General features: G+C 40.1%; 1 protein-coding gene across 2 annotated transcripts in view; it reads right to left on the bottom strand.

The window, feature by feature from the left end:
- dgcr8 (DGCR8 microprocessor complex subunit) overlaps positions 1-9,719 on the bottom strand; it is a 207,648-nt gene extending 197,929 nt beyond the window's left edge. For both annotated transcript variants that reach the window (XR_013101055.1, XM_004558580.3), the window contains exons 1-13: positions 9,580-9,719; positions 8,294-9,260; positions 7,360-7,522; positions 6,127-6,269; positions 5,233-5,572; positions 4,926-5,123; positions 4,711-4,812; positions 4,196-4,294; positions 3,243-3,325; positions 2,937-3,037; positions 2,200-2,306; positions 855-982; positions 36-149 (exon numbers count right to left, since the gene is read on the bottom strand). Coding sequence is in view for 1 of the 2 variants with exons in the window: in XM_004558580.3 (XP_004558637.3) it covers positions 36-149; positions 855-982; positions 2,200-2,306; positions 2,937-3,037; positions 3,243-3,325; positions 4,196-4,294; positions 4,711-4,812; positions 4,926-5,123; positions 5,233-5,572; positions 6,127-6,269; positions 7,360-7,522; positions 8,294-8,980 (2,265 nt within the window). In the remaining variant the exon portion in view is untranslated. The remainder of the gene's footprint in view (positions 1-35; positions 150-854; positions 983-2,199; positions 2,307-2,936; positions 3,038-3,242; positions 3,326-4,195; positions 4,295-4,710; positions 4,813-4,925; positions 5,124-5,232; positions 5,573-6,126; positions 6,270-7,359; positions 7,523-8,293; positions 9,261-9,579) is intronic.
- Between the last annotated feature and the right edge of the window lie 3,166 nt (positions 9,720-12,885).

Raw genomic sequence — 12,885 nt, 5'->3', positions numbered from 1 at the left:
TTTAGAACTAAAATCCCAGTAAGAACCATTCCTACCCTCTGTGCAGCCAGTTTAATCATCTCTTCTTGCAGTTTGTTCAAGATATGAAGGTTTGGCTTGTTCTTTTTGGCATACTGCTGGAGCTCGATCACGCTCTTGTCGGAGCTCTCCTGAGAAGTAAGATCATTTTATAACGACATAGCACATGACACTTCATGATAACACGCTATTCAGCTCATCAACACATGGCAGTACCATTTCAATATGTGCAGAAAACTGGTTCAATTCTACATCCCAGTCATTGGTTTAAAACCCAAAATCAATGACGTAGCAGCCCATCCGCTGTTGACCAACACTCTAGGAGCAGAGCTTTGTCATCACATAAGCTCATTTATTTTATTATGCATAGTAGTGACTTTGGGCTTACGACTGTAATTAACAAAGGATCCAGCTTTATTTAGCTGGACACTTCAAATGTTCCAGCACTGACCCACTCACATCTTTTTTCCTGTCATAGACACCCAGTTCCTAAATAAATTAATAGAAAGCAGCATCTTAAAACGGCATCTTCTTGCTCTTCATCCTGTTTTCAGACCCAAAATGAACTGTGGTTTGAAAAAGATTGACTGCCACTTGCTCCAATTCAGTAGAGCATCCACTGTTTATCAGTGTACTTGAACAGGCGCCCTCTGTATCGGTCACAAAAACTATGATGCACAATGCTGAGTTAAAGCTGGAGATTGCGACTCTGTGGAAAACGGTATCTTCTTATCTAAAGACACTTAAAACCCACAGGAACTATATTAGAGACCAAAACAATTTTCTTCATCTTCAATGCTTTCTCTTAAGACTTTACAGCAGCTGTCAGTCCTTACCTTCTTGACCATCTTATTGCTCTCTCTGCCGTACATGCGCAGCAGTGAGCCCCAGTTCTTGACGTGAGGATGTAGCATCTGCAAGATCTTCTGAGATGCTAGCTGTTTGCCAACCCTCTTGTTCTTGCCTAGTTACAAAGATGACAAATACAAATAACCTGTCACTGAAACTCACATGTTAGTGTCACAGTGAAAATTTATATTTATCACTTATATTGGTTTTATTCTGATTTTTAGTGTTTTTATTTGCATGATTTTATTCTGTTTGTATTGCATGTTTTTAGTGTGTTATTTGACATTGTTTTAATCCACTGTGGAATGGCTGAAAATGGGATAAATTAGTTGATAGGGATCACCCGCTGAGGTATGGGTGTCTCCAGAGGTGCTGTGTAAAGACCTTTTAAAAGCAGGCTAGCTGAGCCCTGGGAGGACAGAGGCCCCAGATATGAGCAGGCCAGGTGAAAAGAGGGACCCGCTGCCTGACCGTGGGGGTGCAACACCTAATCAGGAGACGTGGCGGCGCAGTCCTGACAGCAAGGAACGGCGACAGTGGGAGACAAACGCGTGTGATTAGCAGCAGGGCAGAAGTATACCTCCTGCATTTGTGAGTAGTGTCTCCACTTGTTCGCCAGATGCAGCCGGGTTGGGAGAGGGACGCCATGGCTATAAGCCAGGGACACTTCTGGGACGATTGTTCTGGCCCCTATTTGTTATTTTACAGGGCGCTGATGCGAGGGGAGCCGTGGTGGCATTGCATGATGGACTCCGGTGCAGAACGCAAGCTGGGCTGGGATGCGATGGGCCTAGTGAAGGGATAGGAGGAGGATAGGAGGCTCCTCCTTGTCTGTTGGAGACTAGACTGTTGTGGACTCCGCTCTGGAGAAAGAATTCCTGGCCTGCTGGTGGACCCATAATGAACATGTGGCATGATTACATCAGGGGATTTTAGTGGATGTAGAAAATTGTATTTTTATGGGTTTTAGAATTGTTTTACTATATAGACAACATTTTATTCTGTAGGTTTTTTTATGCTCCCTGGCCTGGTAATAAACTGCTTCCGATCAGACCTGCTTCATCTTTGTGCGCTTGGTGTCTGACTCGCTTGCTCGCCCCCTTGTATTTAAAAGAATCATTCTCTTTAGCATGACATTCTGGCACATCAGCTTTAGTGTCTGCGTTACATTAGCAAAACAGGTCCACTAAAAAAACTAAATAAAAGGAAAATAATTGTAATAATATGGACTTCATTTACAAAGCAATTCTGACAGCTGCTTTGAACTTATCTATAAATAACACCCAGCTATGCTCTCGCCAGATAGAAATGCAAAGATTAGGGTCTACTTACACCAGCCACGCACAGTATGTTTCCCACATGTCATCACATATTCACTCTTCTGGTTCTTCCCCGGGATCACCTCAAATTTAATGCTGGTGTCCCCCATCCCGTGGTTTCTGCAGTAAGGAACAAACATTTGTTTTCACATGGATATTTGAAATCTGTCTGCGTTTTGCACAGACACCCAAATGTCCAATCAGCAGCTGTGAACTTCATTCTCTCATCTTGATGACGAGCAGCTCCACCTTATCATTTCAGTTATATGCTTTTCCTTGTTTTCTGTCATATATATGTGATAAAGGCTTATATTAAACAGTTACCGATAATAAAACCAGTGTCTGTACAAATAAGCCAAATGATCTATTTCAAACTGATTTTCCCACTTATGTTTCTGGATGATATCCTGAACACTGGCATCTCGGGCACACAGCCAATCAGTTGTTTCAATCCATGTACAAGGAGCAGTCAGTCAGAAGAAAGATGGTGAGGAGGGACTCTAACAGCTTGTTTCAAATAGAGGGTGAAATCAAAGACTGCAATAAGGCCAGTAAAAGACAGTAAGGATCATTTTGAAAAGTTAATCATGCAGAGCTGCTCTATTAACAATATGGACGCAGTCGTAGTATAAATCCCACAACAGGTGACATAAAGAGGCCTGAGAGAGAGAGACAGAAGAAAAAAGGACACACACATCGCTTTAACAATAACAGTTTAACAATATTAATAAATACTCAAATCTACTTTACCTTTTAAGGCACTCATGAAGAATCTGATATGGCGATAGTAGTCCTGCTTTGTTGGTCAGCTCATATACTCTTGAATCTTCTATACTGATATGATTAAAATACTGCAGGAGAGAATGCACTGAATGTCACCACTGCTGTGTCATCTTCAACTCTAAAAAGATGTGTTTTACATTTGAAGGAAGTATTATATGAAAATCTTGGCTTCAGAACCAGGATTTAGCTTTGCTTCAAGAGTAAACAACAAAAAAAAAAAAAGACAAAAAAGAAATACACACAGAAAAAAAATGTCAAAAAACGAAAAAGTACCTCCAGTTCATCGCCTTCGACGGGTTTCTCCTCCGAGGTCTGCTTCACAAAGTCAGGTATGAGGATTTCCAGTGTTGCTCGAGCTGCAAACACCCAGTGAGATTTTACAGCAGGTGAATGTGCAAATATTTACCACATGTAATACAGTGTACTGTTATCTTGCTCCATTGTGGGGAGGTGCAACAAAGAGATTGTTCTTGGAGCTGCAGTGTGTAAGAAAGTGTAACCCCTTGACTTTTCAGAAGACCTCTCTCTCACAAAGCAGATACATCCAAGCTATTCAGTGACATCCAACTAAAGCCCCTTTACTATCAGTACCTACTCGAATCGACTCACCACGTTTTCAGGGTTTTCCATTAGGTCATATTACCTGGTACCACGTACTTTTTTAGTACCTTCTCGGCCGGGTCTGAGCAGGTACTAAAATGTGATGTCGTCAGACTCCACTGCCACTGATTGGCTGGTCAATTGCGTCACTTGATGAGTGATGAGAGCCTCTCTCATTCACGAAAATCAAAACCATCATTTTTAAAAAACCCGGCAACGAATGACAGGACCACAAAGAACAACGCCGGGGTCCCCCGAGTCTGACGGAAAGCAACAGAGCGAGCAGCGGGTATATTCTTGCCTCAACGTCCACCTTTGTTGTAGCGTTTGTGGTGCATTCTAATAACATGCGATGTATTGCTATAACAACGAAAACACACATTAGGTGGCGCTCATTTGCAATGGAAAACCAGTGAATTGGAGTCAAGTCGTGGCTACGTGATGTAGGTACTAATGGAAAAGGGGCTTGACATGTTTTTTAAGGTCATTATGCTGATTTTTTTTTAAATTTATACCAACTCCAAAGGACAACCTCTAATACAACACCATAATTTTTTTATATATTAAGCTGTGACCAATATCAACCACATGATCAAATGTCCAATATTGTAAAGAAGAAGAATTACCAGCTTTATTCTTGGCAAGTTTTTTACTGCTTGCAGTCCCTGTGCCGTATGTGACTCCATCTATAATGACTGACGCTCCAAAGGGTTCACTTGGGTTCTCTGTGGAAAGAATGGCAAATTAAAATGGATATTCCAAAAAGGTCAACATCAAAAACAGGCAAAACACAAAAAAACAAAAACACTTTTACTAGTTTATGCACAAAAAATCCTGATAGAAAATGAGTGGAAGAAGTAATAGCGTACTATGAATTTGACTGTCTGTGCATTAGCTGCTTGATAAAACCAAATCAGAGATCATATATCGGGCTTTCACATTGCTTAATAGCAGTTTTATATGTTAACCCGGTGTTTTTGCTCCAGATCCAACACCAGGTTACAGCTCAGTTGTTGAGTCTATTTAAGATAAGGTAAAAAGAGAGCTACTGACATAGGTAGCTAACCTGCTAATATTGCTTCGTAGTACACCCTTGTAAATTACTGTATTACCTTTGGCCGCTTAAGAAAGAGGAACTTACCACAATCAAAAAAGTTGTAAACAGGGCGAACCTTGAGGATACGCTGCATATATTCATGTAAGATGCAAACTTCAGACTTTCCATTAGGATTTATAACAAATTCTGTGGAAACAAACAATTCATTGCATCAACAAACAAAAACTTAACAGGATATGTTTAATATCTACACCCAAACTGTATGAAATGTACACAGTATGAATCACAGGTACTGGCACCTTTCTTAGTAGGAGCGTCCTGGACTGACAGTGTGATGAGCTTCTGGTTGGCAGGCAGGATAGGTCTTTCCGACTCTGCCTGTTTCCTCTTCATGTCTCTGTTGAACTGTCTTCGCTCAGCCCAGGTGCGAAACTTCTTGACAGTCACTTGTTCAAAGTCAAAGCATTTCTCCAGGTACAGGCGAAATTCTTCAAGTTCTGCAAGGAAGTTTCAAGATGTCAGATGATGTCTTTTACTGCAGCAAAACACAAGCAAACAAACAAAAGAACATTTCAAAAGTCACTGCTAGTGTGGGAAGCTATTTACCGATGGACTCATCCTTGCACACCTCCACTTTGGCCTTGACCTGCCCTAAGGCTCCTTGTGCAGAGTCACAGGGAAGAGACTCTTTATTTTGGATGCTGTTGTCAGTGGTACCTTCTCCATCCCGACCTTCACCAGGGAGACTGGAGGGTGGCATGACATCCTGGTCCTCAGCTGTAGCATCTGATGTGCCTACTTGCTCTCCCCCGTTGGCCTCCTCAGCAGGCTTGACAACAGACTCCTCTGCATCAGGCACCACTTCCCCATTCAGCTCCCTTTCCTCCTGTTCCTTCATTTTCTTGTAGTGTAGGCAGGGGATGCTGCTTACAGGTGGGTCGTGTTTCTGTTTGAACAATATGTTAACAGTGCTGTAAGTTTGAGACTAATTTTAAAATGACCTGGAAAGTGTCCATAGGCTTTAAATAAATAAGGTAAAATCTCTCAAAGTGATGTTTACCCAGCTGTAAAATGTTCAAGATGTAGCTCATCCAGTGCCGATATGCGTTTTGGGGAAAACAGTGTCGTTATGGTTTTCTTTAGGCAAAAACATTTGAGCCTTTGTTTCCTCAAACACTGTCAGTATTGGCAGGGTTCCCAAGCCCTTTAAATCACTAATTTCACACTAACTTGAACAACAAAAATAACACCACATCAAATGTTGTTACTTTTGTATTATGTGAATTAACTCAGATTAATCAGGAACAAACAGACGAGGAACAGTGCAGAGTTTAGGCTTTTGGTGGCAGACTACTTTAGTCCAAACTGAGAGCAGAAGCAAAATCTGTCACTAATCTGTTTAGAGTGTTGACACAGGCAGACGTTTAATGTAAGCAAAGCTAAATTTTATTCCACCAGTTTCATAAACAGAAACAGTTGTGAAATTTATGCCGTTCTTACCCTAATGCTTCCAGTGCCAAGGAAGTACGGTCTGGACCAAGTGACCACTCTGGTCTCTCTGTGCAGGTAGACTGGAATGCCTGAATTATGGAATGTCATTATCCATCCATCAGGGAGAGGCTCGGTGGGCGGACGTCCCCGACCTAGTACATAAGAAAATGCAAATGTAAATATAAGTACTACATAGTACACTACACTTTGTGGTATACCTCATTAGTAATACTAAATACTGACATTTCTAGGAGTTGTAATAATCATTCATTCAAAAAACATCGAAGGCATTTTTATTCATTTGCTTCATCTTCCATGTAAATATAATCCAAAACAAACCAAAAAAGCCAGAACAGCAACCATTACTAAGACTTTAACACGTGTGAGGTTTTTGTCAGATATTCAAGGCAAATTAGAAGAATTTATTTTTCTGTAAATATTTTGCTACTTTGAAAAGAAAAGTTCTTTACAGTCTCAGTGTAGGTGCATGATATCCCTCTCACTCTTAGCAGTAATCATTACACTTTAGGTCACCTTGTTGTAAATAAGCACCTTGCTAAAAATCTATGGGAGTTTGTCCCCTGTGAAAAAGACATCGCTTTTTAACTTTGAGAGCGAATCATGTTCAGCTCATGGGTATGGGGTGAAGACTGAGAGACTATTTGCTATTCATTACATCAAAACCATCATTAACAGGCCTAAATGCTTCTTAGCTGGGAAGGTGAAGTCTTTTCATTAATTTGCCTTTAAAATGCGACCAATGCAACCACATTAATTTAAAGTTTGGTAAAAGAAAAAGTGAGACACGGTTCTGAAGTTGAAATTAGAAACTTCAAACAATGATTTCTGAAGGAACTTTAAGGAATTTGGAAAATATTTCTGCTTTGTCTTTTAGGATTTCAGACCAGACTTGTTTAGTAGGTCATTCTGTGTAATGCAACAACAACACTCAAAGACAGCAATGACCATGTGCTGTTAGACTGTGTGATCCTTTCAGAGGACTTCTTAGTTGTCTAGTGTATTTATAGAGAGCACATCTACCAAGCAGTGTCTCAAAGGAGAGCAGGTTATTTCCATAGGTCACACACAAAAATATAATATACAAAAGATAAAATAAATTTCCTACAATTTCAGATGGTTTATTTAAACAAAAAAACAAAAGTAACTAATAAGACAAATATGTGGCACATACAAGACAGTATTTGCAGTATACTTCAGACTACAGGCCCCTCCCCAACTCACTCTTCAGGACAGTCTTAATTTTGGTCATCATGGGTTGAACACCTCCTTCACCATCTGACTGATGATCACTGTCCCCACCATATTTATCCTCTGCCGGGCGCATCTTCTTTGGGACTGGCATGCCCTCCTCCAACAGAGCGTCGACATCATTGTCAAATTCCTCCTAGAAGAGTGAAGGGTTAAGGCCAGCAGATGATGATTGTTGGGCAGTTCTAGAGAGTACTGAATTCTTTGTAGTCTTTTCTCAGACTGTGTGTTTGTGTGTGTGTAACTCTGTAGAAATATAGAAAAAAACATTACAGCTGCAAAATGGTGCATAAAAGCAATTATGAGTTTAGAAAGAGAGGATATGCCCCTCTGTTAACTAGCCAGGTTTCAAAAAAAAAAAAAAATTACCTTGAAAATAGGAAAAGGGCAGGCACGTTAAAAAATGACCAAAGCTCCACAGCTGTGATTTTACTGGCCAATATTTCCTCAAAAGTACCAGCTGGTCCGACCAACCACAGTGAGCTTAAAGCCTGTCAAAATGGATTCTCTAAGGATCTCACCAGAATTCATCCGTCTAACAGTAACTTCTCCTACTAGAAAATCATATGAAGATCTTTTGGGTCAAATGCAGACTCCGCTATTGAAGGTAAAAATTAAAACACTGACCTCTTCCAGCTTCACACTTCACATTTTCAGTGATTTAAAACAAAACAAAAAAACATTGGTTATCAAACATTTACTTAAACATTTGGTCCTGTTTTTATAAATAAAAGCTTGATGCAGAAGAGTGATGAAATATGACATTAAGAAGTGTACTGTACTTGCAGTGACTGTAGTGTTTGTGGTCTGCATTAGTCCTGCATTATTATGTATTTCACAACGAAGGACAAACTCAGTGCAAAGTTGTCACTAAAAGGGGATACTGCAAATAAAAGTCCAGTCATACCTCATAAGAATAAGCCGTGACTTCGTCATATGCCTGTTCCTGCTGAACTATGACGTCAGACTTAAAGCCTCCATGCTCTCCATCGTCGGGCTCCAGGAAGTTCTCGTAGAGGTCATCCAACTCATCCAGGACAGCAAACTCAACCTTATTCTCTAGATCTACCTCTGTGTCCTCTGACTTTCTGCCTGCAGCATTTGCTGCTCCACCAGTCACCTCGGCTACCTCCTGCTCACTAGCCATGTCGTGCAACTCACCATTGAGACTTTCTAAGCCATCCTCGCTCCCTGCCTCCTGCCTCTCACCTGTATATAAAACCTTCCTCTCTTTGCTATTACTGCTTTCAGTGAAGCTCACACTAATCTTAACATCTCTGAGCAGCTTGAGATCTGGCAGAAACTTGGTGACCGGGGGAGCATGGCGGGCTGTTCTGGGGCACGGTGGGGCGGGACTGGCCTCATCTGAGAGATGACTACAGAAAGTCAGTGAGCCCCTGCTGAGGGGCTGCTGTGTCTTGGTTTCCCCGTCCCCTGGGGTGTATGTGTATCCATCACCACCAGAGCTAACGTCCATTACCTCTGCGTCACTGGACGTTTGCAGGGGAGGTGGTGGAGGTGCTCTTCCCTCATCTAGGCCAAAATCATCAGGTGGCTCCAAGGGGAGAGGGGGTAGAACATCATCTATCTCCATTTCCTTATAAATATATAGCTAACTTAAATAGACTGAAATTTTAATTTTAAATTCTTTACTTAGTGAGAGGCTATCTTCTTATCTAAACACAGAATGCATGCAGAAGCACATCCCTGCATAGGCCACGTACCAGAGGTGAATATGCTAAGCTGACTACATTGTTCTTTTCATTAATGTAGACAGCTTTCAGAATCACTGTCTCAATTATTGGAAATCACAATGCATTCAGCTTAATATGGGATCTAGGCACTGATCATCCTCCACTGCGATCTTGTGGAAGCTAGAAAAAAGGGACCAGTGAGAATAATGTCAGAAAGCACAACTTTATTACTATTACAATACGATATTTAACGTAAAAATAGCTTCGACAAATAGACGTGTTTTGGGTTTGAATTTGAATATGTTGTATGCAAACTATACATTTGAATAAAATGGGGAACAACCACTCTTTAGCGCATCTGTTCAGCCCGAAGCTTCACAGTGGGCCCCTGCTAAGGTTAGCATCAATGCTAATGAGCTGAGCTACAGCTCACCGAGCAAACCCGCAAAGGTCAGCAACCCATAAAACAGCCAGATATTTGGGATACAGGCGTACTCACTGATAAATATGACACGGGTATCTCCTCTTGGGCAACTATCTACCTTTCTAAATTAACACAATTCTCGTCGCGCCGCCATCTTGAAGAAAATCCTAGCCGCGGCTCCCAAACTCATGCCCCGCCTTCCTCTACCGGCTTTTTCAGAACCGGATGTTCACATGGCCAATCACTGCATTCTTCAACCGCCATTATTCGGCCAATCAACACGACAGCGTCACACCTCGTGGCCTATCAGCAACATGGCAATGCTTCGTGCTTTTCCCTAAAGCAGGGGACACGGTCCAAATTCGAATGAAACCAACAGTAATTGTAACAACGTCTCCAGCACTCTCATTCCTTTCAGTGGAAATAAATATATTTGGAAAAACCTTTATATTCAAGCATCACCCACCTAAAACAAATGATGGGCATATCCTGAGAAAAGTAAAAGTTCAGTATTTCTCAGTATATATGAATTACAAGAGCTATAAAGGCACATGTAATATTTTGGAAGCTAAAAAAAAGTATTTTACTTCATCATCCAAACAATATGTTGACATCTACAAACACTCTACACAGAGTACTATGGGGCACGGTTTGTAAACTGAAACATTAACAGCAACATTTTTCCACATTTAGCTCCAAACCTTGTAAAAACCTGTTGTTGTTTTTTTAGAACATTTATGAAAATATTTGTAACGTTTTTTAATCAAGGTCTTTTCATTGAAAGAAATCATATAATCACAACAATAGCATACTGCTTATAAACTGAAACCCCACTCTCCTGTCTGCCAAAGGAAGGGGGGGGGGGGGGGGGGGGTCAAATTAGGCAGTGTGATGGAAAATTGACATTTATGGACATTTCCACAAATTGTACAGAGGCAACTATCCATCTTTCCATTTGTCAGTAAATGTCAGAGATGGTTGCCAGGTAGTGTAGAAGCTGGACGTAGATCCTTTGAGGGAGCATCTTATCTTTTCCTGTTTAAAATACTGCATAACCTCTATGATCCAATGTGAACATGAAAGGAGTGAGGAGTCTTTCCAATGCAACAGCACCTGTCTCCTGGCTAACAGAGTATAAAAGGCTATCGTTTTCAACTTTATTTGTGTTCAGATGCCTACCCTGTGGGACAGTACCAACTAGTCCAACAAAGGGACATGGCTCAAATGGCTCTCCTAAAACTTTAGAAAGAGTAGAGAAGACTACTTGCCAGAACTGATGATGCACTGAACAAACCCAGAACATATGTAGAAGGGTGGCTGAAGCCTGCTGACATTTATCACAGGTAGGACCCAGATCTGGTCTAAATCTGGACAATTTAGTCATTGACCAGTGTAGTCCATGTACAATTTGTATTTTTCCAACCTTTATTTGATTTGTATATAGCACTGTGCATATATATATATATATATATATATATATATATATATATATATATATATATATATATATATATATATATACTGTATATGCATTCAAGTGGCTCCAAAGTGTTTTCTTGAAACAGGACATCTAACAGTTAGGTCCATAGACATATTTGGTCACTGACACAAGTTTAGGTTTGTTTTTGTCGTTGTTGTTTTTTTCCTTGTTTACTGAAACATCTCTTTTTAAAGGGACCAAAGGTAATTGGACAGTTGGCTCAAAGGCTATTCCAGGGGGAAATTTGGGTAATTCCTTCATTCTGTTATTATTGAATGGTCAACCTGATCTTAACCCAACTGAGTGTGAATTTCATATGTTGAAGACTATAGGTCCACAAACAAACAGCAACTAAAAGTCGCTGCAGTAAAGGAGGAAACCAGCATCTGGTGATGTCCATGAGTTCAAGACTTCAGCCTGTCGTTGCAGCGAAGGGTTTTCAACCAAGTATTAGAAATTAAGATTTTATTTTCACTTATTTAATTTGTCCAATTACTTTCTGGCTACCTGAAATGAAGGCTTGTTTTAAAAATGCTTTAGTTGCTCACATTTTTATGCAATCTTTTTGTTCAACCCACTGAATTAAAGCTAAAAATCTGCACTAAACTCCACCTTAGTTGTTTATTTTAAATTCATTGTGGAAATTTACCGAACCAAAATCAGTGAAAAGTTGTCTCTGTCTAAATATTTATGGACTGTATTTGCACATTTAACAATATCCAGAGTATCTTTAAGCTAGAATCACTGCTATGGTTGTTTTGACTCAGCCAAACAGTTCAGTTGTGGTTTACATCCATGTCTGTCCACTCATGATACAGTCAGTTATGGCAAAAACCCACCTTTGGTTATCGACTTGCATTCACTTCATGAATGAATCTGAGTGAACATTTGTCCTAGATTAACACTGTACACCTACAACCTTACAATATAACGTGCTTTGAGACAAGAATTGTTGATTGTTAAGTGGTGCTATATGAATAAAACTGAACAGATCTAAAGAAGGGTTCCTGACATTTAAGTTTATTAGAACAGGACACATGGATGACTGCAGCCCGCTCAGATCAAGGCTTTGACGTTTCAAATATTCCAGTTCATCCAAGAACCTCAGCAGTTTCTGTTAACATGTTGTTGTTTTGCTCCCCCATCTCAACCACTGAGCCTGGTGATTTCTTTAGAGGAAAAGGACAAAAGGGAACAAAAAGACACCGACTGCAGAGATGCTGATCTTCTACACTCTGAAATCACAAAATCACAAATTGACATTTTCTAGAAATCTTAATGTGTTGAGCTGAGCTGTTTAACTTGAACAGTGAACAGTGGTGGAAGAAGTATTTAGATCTGACTGGAGTAAAAATGGCAACATTTCAGCACAAAATACTAAATATAGATAAAATATTTAAGTGAAGCTCCTGGTTTCAAAAAAATAATAATAATAATTATTATTATTGTTATTATTTTTACTAAATTGATGTCAAACTGCAATGGAAAAAGGCATAATATTTGAAACAAATATGTATCAGAGGTTTTTGAACTCAAATCTCTTTAAGATTCAGCTTTAATTTGTTTTTTCTCTTGATATTCCTGTATTCTCTCTAAAGCTTTTGTTTGATCAGCAGCGACAAGACTCACGATCTCCAGTATTACGGCATCACCTCGAATCTGGAGAGCATGGGTACCACGCATGTGTCTGTGCTGACCGAAGATGGATCCGCTGTGTCTGTCACCAGCAGCATCAACCACATGTCAGTGTCTGGATGAAACTGTTTCACTGTTAGGAAGCAGCTATCAAAAATGTGTCTTCCTTTGAAACTGAAAGATTGAAAAGGTTTAAGAGATTATTTTTAGAAGCTGCTTTGCAAAATTTCTGTACTCGTACGTGTTGTCATTCATTTACCGTTTTC

Source organism: Maylandia zebra, linkage group LG12, assembly GCF_041146795.1.
Source record: "Maylandia zebra isolate NMK-2024a linkage group LG12, Mzebra_GT3a, whole genome shotgun sequence".
Classification (NCBI taxonomy): Eukaryota; Metazoa; Chordata; class Actinopteri; order Cichliformes; family Cichlidae; genus Maylandia; species Maylandia zebra.
The sequence above is the reverse complement of the archived record's forward strand: the minus strand, read 5'-3'. Positions and strand labels throughout refer to the sequence as shown.